The sequence below is a fragment of the Lathyrus oleraceus genome, chromosome 6, assembly GCF_024323335.1.
Source record: "Lathyrus oleraceus cultivar Zhongwan6 chromosome 6, CAAS_Psat_ZW6_1.0, whole genome shotgun sequence".
Lineage (NCBI taxonomy): Eukaryota > Viridiplantae > Streptophyta > Magnoliopsida > Fabales > Fabaceae > Lathyrus > Lathyrus oleraceus.
The window spans coordinates 37,039,357-37,053,362 of record NC_066584.1 but is presented as its reverse complement, the minus strand read 5'-3'; the positions used below and the strand labels follow the sequence as shown (position 1 = coordinate 37,053,362).

Here is a 14,006-nt window from a genome sequence, read left to right as displayed (position 1 = left end):
TGGCGCCCGCATGTGATGCTCCACACTACAAATTACACTAAGGCGTCAGGAGCATTAGCGTCTCCTCATGAGGGTCAATGCATACGCCAATAACATTGACACCTCCTCGTGAGGAGCCCAATGCATGCGTCAATGCTATTGGCGTCTCCTCTTCATACTTAGGGGATGCGTCAATTCATCTGATGCATCCTCTTGTAAAACTAATTATTTTGGTATTTTTTTTAATTATTGATTATTTTTGATTATTTAAAAAAAAAAAAAAAGGTTATTTTAAAAAAAAATCACATATTTCATTTTCTCATAAAATAAAACAATAAAAAATAAAACCTGCTCCATCGAAAAACAAAATCAGCCGCTGCCACATCCCACAGTGGCCTTGTAAGCACTGAACAACTCATCTCTCCGGAAACGTAGCGGTACTTGCTCGTCGGCCGCCGGGAACAGCGTTAAACTCGTCCAGGTTTTTTCTCCCCCTTTTCGATATCGATGCAATTTACGGCCGCAGATCTCCACACCGCACCGTGATTGAGAACATACTCCTATTCATTTTCCTTTCATTGCCATTTTTTTTTAAAATTGTTTTGTTTTTGTGAATTGATAAGGAAAATGGCGTTCAGAGGCAAAGAGATGATGAAGAAAGTTCTCAAGAAAGTTGGAGAGAAGAATTTGACTCCACGAGTGAAGCAATCTTTGGAGAAATGTCTTCCTCGAAGCAAAGTTGTGATGAATCGCGCTAAGCGCGGTCTATTTGCCGGGAAACACATTCAGTTTGGCAATAGTGTTAGTGAAGATGGTGGTAACAGGTTTGTATTCATTTCTTTGATACATTTTTGCATTAGTATTTGTTGCTTCTAATTGTCAACTAGGTTAGGATTTTTCATGCTTTAGCTTTTAGGGACTAGGGTTTTATCTGGATTTACAAATTCTGGACATAAGAATAGCTTAATAATGTAAAGGGATTTTATGTAACTTGAAAAATAGAAGTTATTTTATGTAATCACAAGTTTAGTGTGTGTTTAGTTTGTGGTGAAGAAAATTGATTTTAAGTGAATTGATTATGTAAAATTAATTCTGGCTAAAAGTGGGTTTAAGGTAAAGTAATTTATCTTTGGATAAATTCTTGCAAAAATGAGTTGATAAGGAAATTTCAATGTAAAAATCACGATTAAACTCAAAAGCTACAAATTCTAGCTTCAAGTAGAATCAATTCTAGAAAGCATAATCAATTCTATTTGAGAGCAACCAAACATATCAAAATCAGTTCTACACATCCATAGTCAATTTTGAGTACTGCATACGTGAACCAAACATGTTTTAGGTAAGGGACACGCATCGGGTACTCAAACATGTCTTCAATACAAAAGTGTCAGGGCATATGAAGTACCGATGCACACTCAACAATGACACGTTGATACCGGTAATAGTTTCATAAAATGTAATTATTGAATGTAAACAAATGGAATGGTGTTGTATACTAGACACACTTTTAATCTGAAGTGTCAGTGGTGTATGAGTACTCGGTGCTACATAGAGAATAAGAGATTCATGAAGGAAGGGTATAAGGCATCCTAATTATGTAGAATAGAAAACAACCTTAGCTAAAGGATTAATGCAAACAAAGCGTTCCAATGTTTTTCTCTTCCATTCTCCTTTCTTTTTAACAAGGAAAGACTGTCATGAGGAGCAACAAAGAGAGCCGCGAAAATCTGAATGTTCCTGGTTAATGGTTTTTTCATAAATACTTTGAACTTGAACATTAAAAATTGCTCCATGCTTCGTGAGCCAACCAAAGTTCCCCTTGAAACACTAAAATGTGTCCCAATCGTAAGTAGCTGCTGGGAAAATATTGTCTAGTTAGCTTAGTTACATCATCGTGATAAGCATCTTATCAATCACAAGATGCCTATGATTATGGAACACATAACTGTTACGAGTCGTTATTAATAATACTATGGTCAAGTCATTGTTGTCACTTTCTGATTTTATTGCTTGTAACAATACTTGGCTTGTTTTCAAGGCTTTTTCTCTATCATCTCGTATTCATGGTCGGTCTTCATTGATTTTTTCTTACTTGCACTTTGCTTGCATTAACTGGTATTATACTAAATATATTCTGCATAGTTTGTACAAGTCTCTTTTTTGTAGACATCTTTTCCAACTATTCTAAGAGATGAACCATGATTCTTAATTAACTTGATTGGTAAATAAGATTGGCATTTTTCCATTTATATAAATATTGCTCTGGACCCCAGTTCTGCTCTAGTAATTGTTCACATTTGAGTGATTCAGTTAATATTAATCTTGATTTGTTTCATAATGCAAATGCTGAAATACATTCCAAGTCACATGACATTTTAATACTCATATGATCAAACTTTTTTGAAATTTCAGTATGATGTTCTGTCACAGAACTCAATTCATATTAAACAGTATAAGATTAAGGTTCCAAATTAAAAAGTAGAAGTGTCAAGGAACTGATCATCCATAAGGCAAATAATAAAAAATATCATTTTATGTCTCTTTAGGTAGGATTCTTGAACAGTTACAGTTGATTTGCCAGTTGTCTATTCACTTATTGAGTGACTGGAATCCAAAGCATTTTGAATCATCTACTTTCGATGTAGGCTGGTTCGTTCACTGGCTTAAACTGTCATTTTCTTGGACTCTTGTAATCCTGATTGAGTCCTCTATTGCCTCATTTTTTGTGGTTTATACTTTATATCTACTAAAATTGTTATAGAATTGGTCTTCTCAATTCATTAGTCTTTGATGTTTGATAATAAGAATAATAGTTTCTTGATGCCGGGCTAGTATAGTTTTTGGAACTGTATACCCTGTTGATTGTTGCCTATATTTGTTAGATTGGACATGGATCCCAACAGTGCTGCTTGCAATATTGTAATATCCTGCATGTTCTTGCCTGTCATATTACAGTATTTGCATGATAAAACAAGAAAGATTCTGTTTGCTGGTTTAGTAACCATAACTCATTTTAGAACTCAATGTTAACTTTTGGCTGCTCAATTTTGTGTTAGGAATTTCCTTTACCTTTTATTGCATATTTGGGGGAGAGAGAGAGAGAAAAAAAGAAGACTGCAATATTGATGCAAATTCATTTCTTTTTCTTATGGCTTTGATAGGACAAGGAGAACTTGGAAACCTAATGTCCAGGACAAAAGGCTCTTTAGTTATATTCTAGATCGTCACATTCGTGTTAAAGTCACCACTCACGCCCTTCGTTGCATAGACAAGGCAGGTGGAATTGATGAATACTTGCTGAGGACTCCTTATCACAAAATGGACACAGAAATAGGCCTCTTGTGGAAGGCGAAGATTGAGAAGTTGTATGAAGAACTTGGAACGAAGGAGGTTGTATTCTTTTCGCCAGAGGATGAAGAGAAGTTTGAACAGGGCTTCAAAGATTTGAGATTAGCCGAAAGGGAAGCACGAAAAGAAGTCAGAAAAATGGTGTACGCTGGGATGAACAAGCATAAACTAATTGAGGTTGAAAGTAAGGATGATCAATCTAGTGAGGAAGGAGCTGCTAAAATTGAGGGAGAAATCTCACACGATCCATCAAAGCGATTGGTTCCTGTCTCGTATGTGTTAGCTGCCGACAAACTCAAAGTTGGAAGTTATATTACTAATTGATGTTATGTCTGATAGTGGCAGTGTAAGTTGTTTTAGCTCAGTGAGTATGAAAGTCTTGGTTATTTGATTTTTGGTTTACTCTGGTTTTATGCTCTAAACTTTCTGTATTCAAAGTCATAATTCTTTGCTCCAAAATAATAGTTGATTCTTGTAATAGAACCAAATTTCTTGATGCGCTTTTAGTAAATCTAAAGGGTATTCTAACAATTGTTTTCATATTGTTATATTTTTTTTTATCTCCGGTTATTATCCCTTTTCTTTCATTTTCATCTTATGAGATGAGTGGAGAATTAAAACAAAAAAAAAAGCACAAGAATTAATCCCAGGGCTTTCACGACTCATCAAATATATCCACATAGAACAAAAGAAAATAAATATAAAAAATTATCATAAGCTTTTTTATTTTTTATTTTTTAAATATGAATCCCTGCCCGGTGTTTTTTTTCTTCCAGAAATTGTGAAATGTTGGGTATTTTCTGTGTAATACAATTTATAAAGTAGTTAGTAAAGTGATTATTAAGAGGCTCAAGAAACATAAAGAATGGTGTACAATATGAATAACATAAGTGGTATAAAAAAAAGTAAAGAATGGTGTACAATATGAATAGCGTAAGTGGTAGGAAAAGTACTTTGCTATGAAGGTGGATCTTTCCAAAGCTTACTTTGCTGTGAAGGTTGCTATATGAAGGATGATCTTTCCAAAGCTTATAACAAGTTCATTTAAAAGTTTATTTGGAGGGTTCTGCCGGAGGTTAAGGTGTCAAAGATGATTAATGTCGTTATGCATGAGGTTACTAATATGGAAATGAATGTGAATTGGAATGAAGCTAAAGTGGATTAATTATTTGTCCTTGTTGAGGAATTCAGTAAGAAGATCTAATATATATTTCTTTACTTATTTGTGTTGTTCTTGGATAAGTTATCTCATATATAATGGAAATTGACGATTTAAATGCATCTCATCTAGAAAGAAATTGTTGAAAAATAAATGTGAGTTTAAGTTTCACATTATTTAAAAAGATGGTGATTGAACACTTTATAAATAAGAGAATTCATACATGTATCACCTTGAGATTTTGGCCTGAATACTTGGGTGTCTCTTTCATTTGTTTGGGTGAATCTTTAATCTTTAGGTGAATGTTTGATCTAATGTGAATGCTCCCCCCTCATGATCACCTTTTAGTGATATCAAAGTCTGATTCGAGTACAGGACCGACTCTTTGTGTCGAAAGTCCTCCTGACATGTTGGTCAGGTGACCTGTTCCGTTGAAGTGCTCTTGATGAGATAAGGGTGTCTCTCAATGACGGTACATGCATGTGGATGAAAGAGCTTCCGTTTGAGGGGGAACATTGTTGAGAAACAAGTGTGAGTTATGTTGAGAAACAAGTGTGAGTTCTAAGTCCCACATTGTTTATAAAAGTGGAGGTTGAACACTTTATAATATGACCCATAAACTTATCACGTAAAGATTTTTTGTGAATATAGACGTATTGTATGTACCTCCAATGACAAGTAACTTGATAAGCATATGTCAATTACTTGTCAAAGGATATAATATGAAGTTGGAAGAAAATCTGATGAAAGTTTATAATGGTGAAGGAAGGATGATCCTTCATGTCGAGAAACAAAGTGGATGCAAGTTAAAGAAACTAAGAATTAATGGTGGTGTGTTACATTAATATGAGCATGTTGAAATAAAATATTAATTAAAGATATCAGAGGACATTGAAAATTTATGAGAATTTTCATTATTTTAAAAATAAAATATTAATTAAAGATATCTTTGATAATTTTTTTATAAATTTATATTATATTTTGATTAAACTACAATTTTTTTTAAAAATAAAGTACTTTAAATAATTTATAATTTATGATTTTTATAAAGAAAAAAAATCAATTATCTTTATCCCAAAATCTTAACTCAACTAGTAGAAATTAGTATTACGAAGATAGACGTCATCACCAGGATTCAAACCCTGATGTTCGTAATTATGTGTGAGTTTTTAGTAGTTATTATCACTTCTTTTACGGAAAAAAAATCAACTATCTTAATGAAAAAACTTAATAATTATATATTTTAAACCATTTCATATATTTTATCATCTAATTTAATTTATGAGCTATTTTATTTTAGCTAGCCTAAGTATATCCCCACCCTTTAGAACAAATGGAAAATAAATATAACTAAGAAATTAACATTAAGCACTTCAATTTTAATTCATTAACTAACTAGTTTTATTTCACAATACAAATCTAATCATCTAAGTTAATTTATGAGCCATTTTATCGGGCTAACTTAGGCTAAGAAGAATGGGAAACAAATATGACCAAGAGAAATATATTAATAAAAATATAATCGCCGTCTGTGGGAATCGAACCCACGACCACACGGTTAAAAGCCGTGCGCTCTACCAGCTGAGCTAAGACGGCTTGTTGAAACAATTTATTTTGTATTTGATAAATCAATATATACAACAATGGCTTTAACGTAATTGCTATCACATTCATATCCAGTATCGTTCAATTGTTCTCATACTCATTTGTGTAGCTAAAACCCAGATAAAACCCCGTTTTTGATATAGAAAGATTCAAAATTATCATTATCACTCTATCTCAAAACAGAAAATAAAAAGCACAAAAATGCTTAGCACTTCAATCTTGTTCACGCTTTCCACACGAACTTATTACCCTAACACTTTCCATTCACATTTCCCAAACTCAACTTCCACTCACCAACATCATCTATATCCGAAGCAGAAGCTAAAAATTAAAAAAAATCGATTATTCGTGTTAAGCGATTCCAGTTACGAAGTTGGCGGTGGTTTCCCACTCGACGAACTTAATAACCGAAACGAAAGCGAAAATTCGGAAGATACAGATACATCTGCTCAACGAGAAGCGCTTCTTAAAGGAGGAGATCAAGTTATCTCCGTTCTTCAGGAAATGATTACTCTCGTAAGTTTTTTTAGGGTTTGCAATGATTTCTGTTATTTGAATTTTCATTTCTATTGAGTTTTTTTTATTTTATATGTGCATAATCTGTTTTCAGCTTATTTTTATAAGCTCCTAGCTTATGAAAACGACTTGTTATGATGGTTTTGATCAGAAATTGCATAAGTTGTTGGAATTGAATATTTATGCGGAATGCTGTTGCTATCCTCTATTATATGTATAACTTTGATATCACTTCAGTTGGAAGATATGGATATGGATGAAGATTCTGAAAAAGTAGCAGTGGAGATAGCTGCACAAGGAGTTATTGGTAAGAGAGTTGATCAGATGGAATCTGATTTCATGATGGCTCTTGATTACATGATCCAGCTTGCGGAGCAGGACCAGGATGATAAGGTTTGATTTTCAAACTAAACTTTATACATGGAAAATCTTCATTTGGATTCATTTCTAACACCTCTAAATAGAAGCCTTATTAGGAATATTAACTAATGCTAATAGTTAGTAAGAAACTTAGATGAAATTCCTATGGTTGGTCAGTCCTACTATATCATATCAAGAGAAGGATAGTTGTACCTATGGTTGATCATCAATTCCTCCGGTCCTTTCAATTTTTACACTTGAATGCTGTTATTAAGTAAGAAGAGTCCTTTAAATGATGGCATGCCATAATTTATATTTTGTTGAGCAAAGAAACTGTTATAACGTTTTGGCTGGGAATTAAATGTGAATATATTTTCGTGCAGCGCAAATCACTGTTGGAAGTTATCAAAGAGACAGTTTTATCACATCTAACTAAAAAGTGCCCACCCCAGGTAAGGAACTTCTTTGACTCACTTCTTGAACACTTTTCTGATCGGTTGCGAGTTGTTTACCAATGTGGACTTCTCCCTTCATCTTTTAGGTTCAAGTAATTGGTCTTCTATGTAGAACTCCTAAAAAGGAAAGCAGATATGAATTGTTACGCCGAGTAGCAGCTGGCGGAGGTTCATTTAAAGGCGAGAACGACTTGAAGGTTCATATCCCAGGGGCAAATCTAAATGATATAGCTAACCAAGCTGATGATTTATTGGAGGTATTGGTAGAAACTTCAAATATATATGAATTACTAGGTTTTTCATTCAGTCGTTTAATCCTTAAGGTGTCTTGTACTTTATTCAGTTGGTTAATTGTTTGGTGTTGAATTTTATGTTTGCAGACAATGGAAACTCGTCCTGTTGTGCCTGATCGAAAACTGCTTGCGAGGCTTGTTTTGATTAGAGAAGAAGCTCGTGATATGATGGGAGGGGGAATTTTGGATGAAAGAAATGACCGTGGATTTTCTACTCTACCTCAGTCTGAGGTGCATTGATGTGATGTTTCCATATTAGATTTAGTTTCACACGATTTTATTGTCTCTGTTAAAAGGGCTTGGAAATTTTCACTAGATGTGTAGAGATCTAAAAGTAAACTTTATGGTTATTCATTGTAGAAAATATGCTTTTGGCATCGTTAAAACATAAAACCGTTGGCATTGCAGGTGAATTTCTTAACCAAATTGGTGGCTCTAAAACCTGGGAAAGTTGTTCTTGATATGATAAGAAATGTGATGCAAGGAAAAGATGAAGGTGCAGACAACTCTGGCAACAACGATGAAGATGATAGGGTTCCAACAGGAATAGCTGGAAGGGTGAGTTAAATTGGATGGAGGTGTATTATTTAACATGTGAATGTGTTTTACGTGCATTCAGTTCAAGTTTTGACATATTTAATTTGTATTTCATAATATCCAGGCAAGTGTGACAGGACGGAGGCCACATCCGGTACGCCCAGGCATGTTTCTGGAAACAGTCTCTAAGGTAATGCTATGTCATATTTTTTATGTTGAATGGTTGTCTTTGAAGCAATGTAGCCTGAGATTTCCATGGAATGAAAAACTATTGGTTCAGTCGAAATTTTCAGTCTCTATCGAGAATCCAAACTGTTATAATTTGATAACTTTTTCCTATGCTCATTTCTTGATATACAATCTGATTATTACTTAGATTTGAATGATCTTCTTTTGCTTGTGTTTGCACTTCCAGTTGATATTCTATGTTTGTCATGTCAGGTCTTGTCTGGTATATATGCTGGAACTGACTCTGGTATCACTGCACAACATCTGGAATGGGTAAATTCTTTCTCACTTCACCAAATCCGTAATTATTTCTATTTTCAAAATAGTGTGTTGTGTGCAAGGTTGTTAAAATCGCGATTTTAAACTTAAACTCTTAGATTTTACGTTTCTAGGTCGGTATTTGGTGTTAAATCGCAGGTAAAATGGTTTTTAAGTAAAATCATATACTGGAACGACTTTACACGATTTAAATCTCTCTGAAATATGTAAAATCGTGTAAAATCTTTGGATTTTACTGACTTAATTTTACATTTTTTTTCTCCTGAAATTTTAGAAAACCCATTCCATTAAAACTTCTCCCACTTTATTATTTTATTCACTTTAAATAGTGCAGATTAGCCCATTGGAAAGACATGTGCCATCCTTTCTATCATAAATATATATATTTCTATTCTGCATAGGCTTTAAAATTTTCATGTTTTCTCTGTATTTTTCATTTGAAATTTCATAACCGATCTTTAATTAATCCGTTAAAGGTTACTAAGTGCCACATGTACTACATCTTTAATTAACCTGTTTAATTAACCTGTTAAAGGTTAATAAGTGTCACAAGTACTACATGTCCCCAGAGGAAAATGCGGGTTTAACAAATTCGAATGAGTTTGGCATATGAGCATACAGTCGCCGTATTTTAATCTAGTTTGACCATGCCTAAAAAAACAATTAAATACAGTATAGTTGCTTACGATATTGTGTTGTTATCAGCAATTGTGCATCTACTAAAATAAATAGCCATATAAATCTTTTCCATGATCTGCTGAATGATCTGTATCTTTTGTTCCCTTCCTTTGCTTGCAGGTTCATCAAAAGACACTTCAAGTCCTTCAGGAGATAGCATTTAACTAGTTCAATCTATATATCTTTCCACCTCTTCCCATAATCCTATTTTTTTATGGTGAAGTATGGCTCAATGTTGTTACTCTCTGCCACATAGAAGACATGGTAGGCTGTTTATAGGGATAGCTTTAATGACAATGTCATATTTTTAAACCTTTAGAAAGTGATGTAAATTTACTAAAATACTGTGAGGAATATTGTACTACTTATTTGTCTAAAAATATTTATACTAAATGGAGATGACAGTGAGATTTCTAGTCAAGTGTTATTATAAAGACCGATTTTCAAGTATTTGATTGTTAAATCTTATAAATTATAGTTACGGAAATAGTTTTTATTGTTCAATAAAATTGCCTCAAAGAAAACAATTATTTACACGAATTCACTCTCAAGTATCAACATTTTCACACTTATTGTCCCTAAGCCTTTTAAATAAGATCTACATTCTCCTTTGACTAAGACATTTATGAACTACTCCTTGAAAAAGAAAAAAAAGGATCTTTATGAACTAAGTACTAACAAAATTTGACTACACAAATTTCTTCTAAAGATCTACAAGAAAACGTCTTCTAGTTATTTGCAGCGAAACTCATACAAATTGGTGGTCGAACCTTAAACCAAGCAAGAACAGCTGAAGGAAGAACCCATATCCCATCTCCACAAATCAAACCAGAAGCAACCGCCGGAACCATCAACTCAGCTTCCTTTCTTTTCAATTTACTCCAAACAAACACAACTAAACTTCCCACACACATGTCAACTGCAAAGTAAGCACCAACAACAAAAGGCACAGCCATTGCCATAGGAAGTGGGACCCATTTCCCAATATTTTTAGGGTTCCAATCTCTTAAAAAGTTAATCAACACAGCAAATGCAAAAAAAGCATAGCAGAATTCTAAGCAATGGTTTGGTAGTGCTGAAAAGCCTTCAACGCCAAGAATTGCCATGTTTCTATAGATGATAGCATATGGTGCTTTGTATTCACCATTAGGGTCTCCAACATCAAAAGAATGGTAGAAAAGAAAGAATGTGAGAGGTGCTACAACACAACCTATTGCTGTACCGATTGCTTGTGTTACAAGCATTGATCTCGGTGAAGTTAAAGTCAAATGACCAGTCTTCATGTCTTGCATTAAATCAGATGAAGTTGAAGCAAGTGATTTTATTAGCCCACATGCTACAAGTCCAGCAACAACACCATCAGTTTTCCCTCCTAAGGCTGCAAGAACAAAAAGTGCTACTTTTCCATAATTATAAGCCATGTTCATGTCGGTTAGGCCAGAACCATAAGCATTGCAGAAGCCAAGAATTGGTGCTAGGAGATAAGCTACCACCACAAAGTACCACTTCACTTGATGGAATATTAAAGGGATAACATTGATGGAGATTATGGTGAGTACCACATAACCTGCACATGCTAACCATATTGGAACACTTTCTTTTATAAAGAATTCATCGCGGGTAAGATCGTCTGGAGTCTTGTTCTGCTCATCATCTGTAACTGAAGCTGCAGTGGAAAAAATAAATATTAGATTCAGTGTTGTCAAGTAGCAGTTATAGTGTAGCAGAATATAACAAATCACTAATGTTCTGTAATATGGAGTCATTCTTCTCCATACAACTCAGTGTTATCATTTGCATATGGAAGAAAACCCAAAACCCGCCATAAGAACACCATAATGCCACCATCCTTCATGAACTGGCCACAACGGTTGTGAAAAAGTCTGTCACCACAATCCGCCATGGCCTATACGTGACAACACTGCCAAAACTTGAAAATTACGTAAACCCACAAACAACAAAAAGTGAGAAAAGGCCATTTATTTACCTGTTCTGCGACTCCTCCTTTTCATGCAGGCTTGAAAATTTAAGGCACTAAAATATATAACTTTGATAAAATTGTAGAGTCCGTCACCAAGGATTAATGCAATGGAAATAAAAACCTGCACCATGAAAATAAAAAGAAAGTTAAGGCCTAAAGTGAAACAAGAAAAATGTAAATCCAAATTAACTCTAATAGAGTTCCCTTCATTTGTTGTTCATTCAAGACCTTATAACCATTAAGACTCTTCATGCTGCTTTCTGGTAAACTTCCAGGGAACCAATTTCCTTTTAGAACTCTGATCAGTGGCCACATAATGCCCCATGAAACTACAGCTCCAAAAAGCAATGATAAATTGATAAGATGTGAACAAATCATTCCTGTTCCAACATAAGTCATGCTGAAATCAAAGTAAAATCTGCAAAATGATCAAACATTCTAATCAATAGCAATTAACAAATGTTTCATTCTTCTGATGCATAAAACTAAAAAGAGAGTCATAGCAGTTCAAGTAAAAGCACGCACGTGTTTTTCCATGCTTTCAACCCAAAAGTAGGAAACTGACCGAATCCACAATGGTCTCCACCAGCATAGAACCATTGGAAGAAAGACCAAAGCAAACTGAATGAGAAGAACCGCATGAAACCCTTAACCTGCTTCCTGTGAAAAATGCCAAACAATTTTTTATATGTTCTCATCTTGAAATTACAAATATAGAGGACAAATAACCTAACAGGTTTTATAATCATACTTGGCCATGACATTTCCTTTAGGAGTATGGAATCCATTAATAAGAACACCCGTTGCAGTTCCAGTTGGATAAGGTAATTTAGCATCTATTATCATCATCTGTTAAATAAACATAACAACATTCAAATTACTCTACATTAATATATCACTATAGAGCCATTATAGCTGCTATTTGACAACAATGTTTGACAACAGAAAATCCAGATTCATTCATACACAATACCTTTCGAAAAGGAATTAATGCTGTTAGCCCAACAAAGTAAGTAACAAAGAGAAAGCCAGTCATCCAGCCAATTCCAGGCTCCTTGGTGTCAGGAGTATTCCCTGGTGTACTAGCCCCTCCGACTCGCTCATATGTCTTCCGATTCAAGCCCAAAAGGTAAGACCCAAAACCACCTACATATAAACAAGTAAAATTTAGAAAACTACTAGCCAAGGTTTAATCAATCGTCAGTAAACAAGTTCGAAGTTTGGCTGAAATAACTTTTAGCCAGACTTTAAACTTTAAACCATAACAATTGAATTGAAAAGGCAAAAAATCATAACAATGACCTCCATAAGAAGCACTGTAGCATGCAACAGCACAAGTCTGAATAATGGTATTCTCCTGTCTAGTGAAAGGTGTTGAAACAATATTTGCTTTCTCAAGAATCTTAGTCCAAAGTTTAATGAACACAAAACCAAGAAGTGCAACTGAAACATTGAGATTAGGGACTAAACCAGTTGTGAGGTTCAGTTTCAACACAATGACACTATAAATTAAGCCAATAAAGATGCTAGTAATCAGTCCTCTAACTGTAATCTGTTGCGTCCATGGTGCTATTCCACTTGCATCTTCTAAATCAACTCCAGCTTTTTCCACGTCTTCTCTCTCCAAATTTTCAATCTCTCTGAGTTCTTGTTCTTCATTGCTTACATTTCCCATTGGAATATACTCAAACCCTTTGCTCCTTAGAAATGTATCAATCTTCACAGAAAGTAAAGTAAAACCATCAAATCTCTATTGAAAGAGTCATTTCGTCAAACATAATGTAGGTTAAGAAGAAGAAGTAAAATTGAAAACAAAAACAAAAAACCATCAAAGATTATGAATTTTTGAAACGTAATAGGTATTAAAACATCATCGTACGTACCTTTGCAGCAGCAATGAAGACAAGAGAAGAGACTGATGAAGAATCTCAAAAACCCACCAAACCCTGATCAAATATATATGAAACAATTTGGAAAGTGCGATTACATTACACGATGAAATTAAAGATATTTGTAGTACATCGCAAAAGAAAAAGAAAAGTACATTGGAGAAAATCAAACAGCACACAGGTGCACTCTGCGTTGTAATGTCGTACATTTAGTAAAAGTAGTTGTGTTGTGTTTGTACTGCGAAATTATCTAAAGGAAAGTAATAATAATAAAATAATAAGAATAAGAATAAAAAGGTTTATTATTTTTTGTACTACACGTGCTTCAGAAAATATATATATTGTACTACACTACCAAACCGATTCATGCGTACTTTTTTCCTTTTATAAAAATGGTCCTACAAATTTACGAGAAAGAGATGGAATGTATTTGGCACCTGTTTTTGTTTTGTTTCGCGTAGGTTCCATCTGGTGGAGTAAAGTTTACAGTAAATTTGGTATTTGTTGGCTGTTGCGTGTGGTTTCAACATTGCAATTGTTTTTCCTTTTGTGTTGAAATAATAAATCTTTCATGAGAATGGAGAGAGACTTGTAAATGGTCAACCAGACATAAATCACATAAAACAATAAAATAAAGTAGTTTTAGATATGAAATTTTAAGTTTTCTAATGTCATAATATCTTTTAAATGATATATATT

At 34.0% G+C, this 14,006-nt stretch overlaps 3 protein-coding genes and 1 non-coding gene across 5 annotated transcripts; 2 read left to right on the top strand and 2 right to left on the bottom strand.

Annotated features, from left to right (window-relative positions):
- The first annotated feature begins 302 nt into the window (after positions 1–302).
- On the top strand, positions 303–3,858 carry LOC127093050 (54S ribosomal protein L24, mitochondrial). Its single transcript, XM_051031949.1, has 3 exons — positions 303–460; positions 603–803; positions 3,141–3,858. Exons 2-3 carry the CDS (start codon positions 607–609, stop codon positions 3,649–3,651), a joined length of 708 nt encoding a protein of 235 aa, XP_050887906.1. The 5' UTR covers positions 303–460; positions 603–606; the 3' UTR covers positions 3,652–3,858.
- Positions 3,859–6,009: 2,151 nt separating this feature from the next.
- On the bottom strand, positions 6,010–6,082 carry TRNAK-UUU (transfer RNA lysine (anticodon UUU)). Its single transcript has one exon. It is a non-coding gene; the product is annotated as a tRNA-Lys (tRNA).
- Positions 6,083–6,165: 83 nt separating this feature from the next.
- On the top strand, positions 6,166–9,853 carry LOC127093049 (protein PEP-RELATED DEVELOPMENT ARRESTED 1, chloroplastic). Its single transcript, XM_051031948.1, has 9 exons — positions 6,166–6,607; positions 6,845–7,000; positions 7,351–7,419; positions 7,509–7,679; positions 7,803–7,946; positions 8,124–8,273; positions 8,377–8,442; positions 8,694–8,753; positions 9,558–9,853. The coding sequence occupies exons 1-9, from the start codon at positions 6,293–6,295 to the stop codon at positions 9,603–9,605; spliced, it is 1,179 nt and encodes a 392-aa protein (XP_050887905.1). The 5' UTR covers positions 6,166–6,292; the 3' UTR covers positions 9,606–9,853.
- A 62-nt stretch (positions 9,854–9,915) lies between these two features.
- On the bottom strand, positions 9,916–13,596 carry LOC127093048 (metal-nicotianamine transporter YSL3). 2 transcript variants are annotated; one of them, XM_051031947.1, is made up of 9 exons: positions 13,463–13,596; positions 13,302–13,364; positions 12,721–13,135; positions 12,392–12,564; positions 12,170–12,267; positions 11,944–12,078; positions 11,647–11,836; positions 11,425–11,539; positions 9,916–11,103 (listed from the first exon to the last, which is right to left on the bottom strand). In XM_051031947.1, the coding sequence occupies exons 3-9, from the start codon at positions 13,091–13,093 to the stop codon at positions 10,166–10,168; spliced, it is 2,022 nt and encodes a 673-aa protein (XP_050887904.1). In that variant the 5' UTR covers positions 13,094–13,135; positions 13,302–13,364; positions 13,463–13,596; the 3' UTR covers positions 9,916–10,165. The 2 variants fall into 2 exon arrangements, with proteins under 2 accessions (XP_050887904.1, XP_050887903.1); XM_051031946.1 differs by having other exon boundaries at positions 13,302–13,556.
- Between the last annotated feature and the right edge of the window lie 410 nt (positions 13,597–14,006).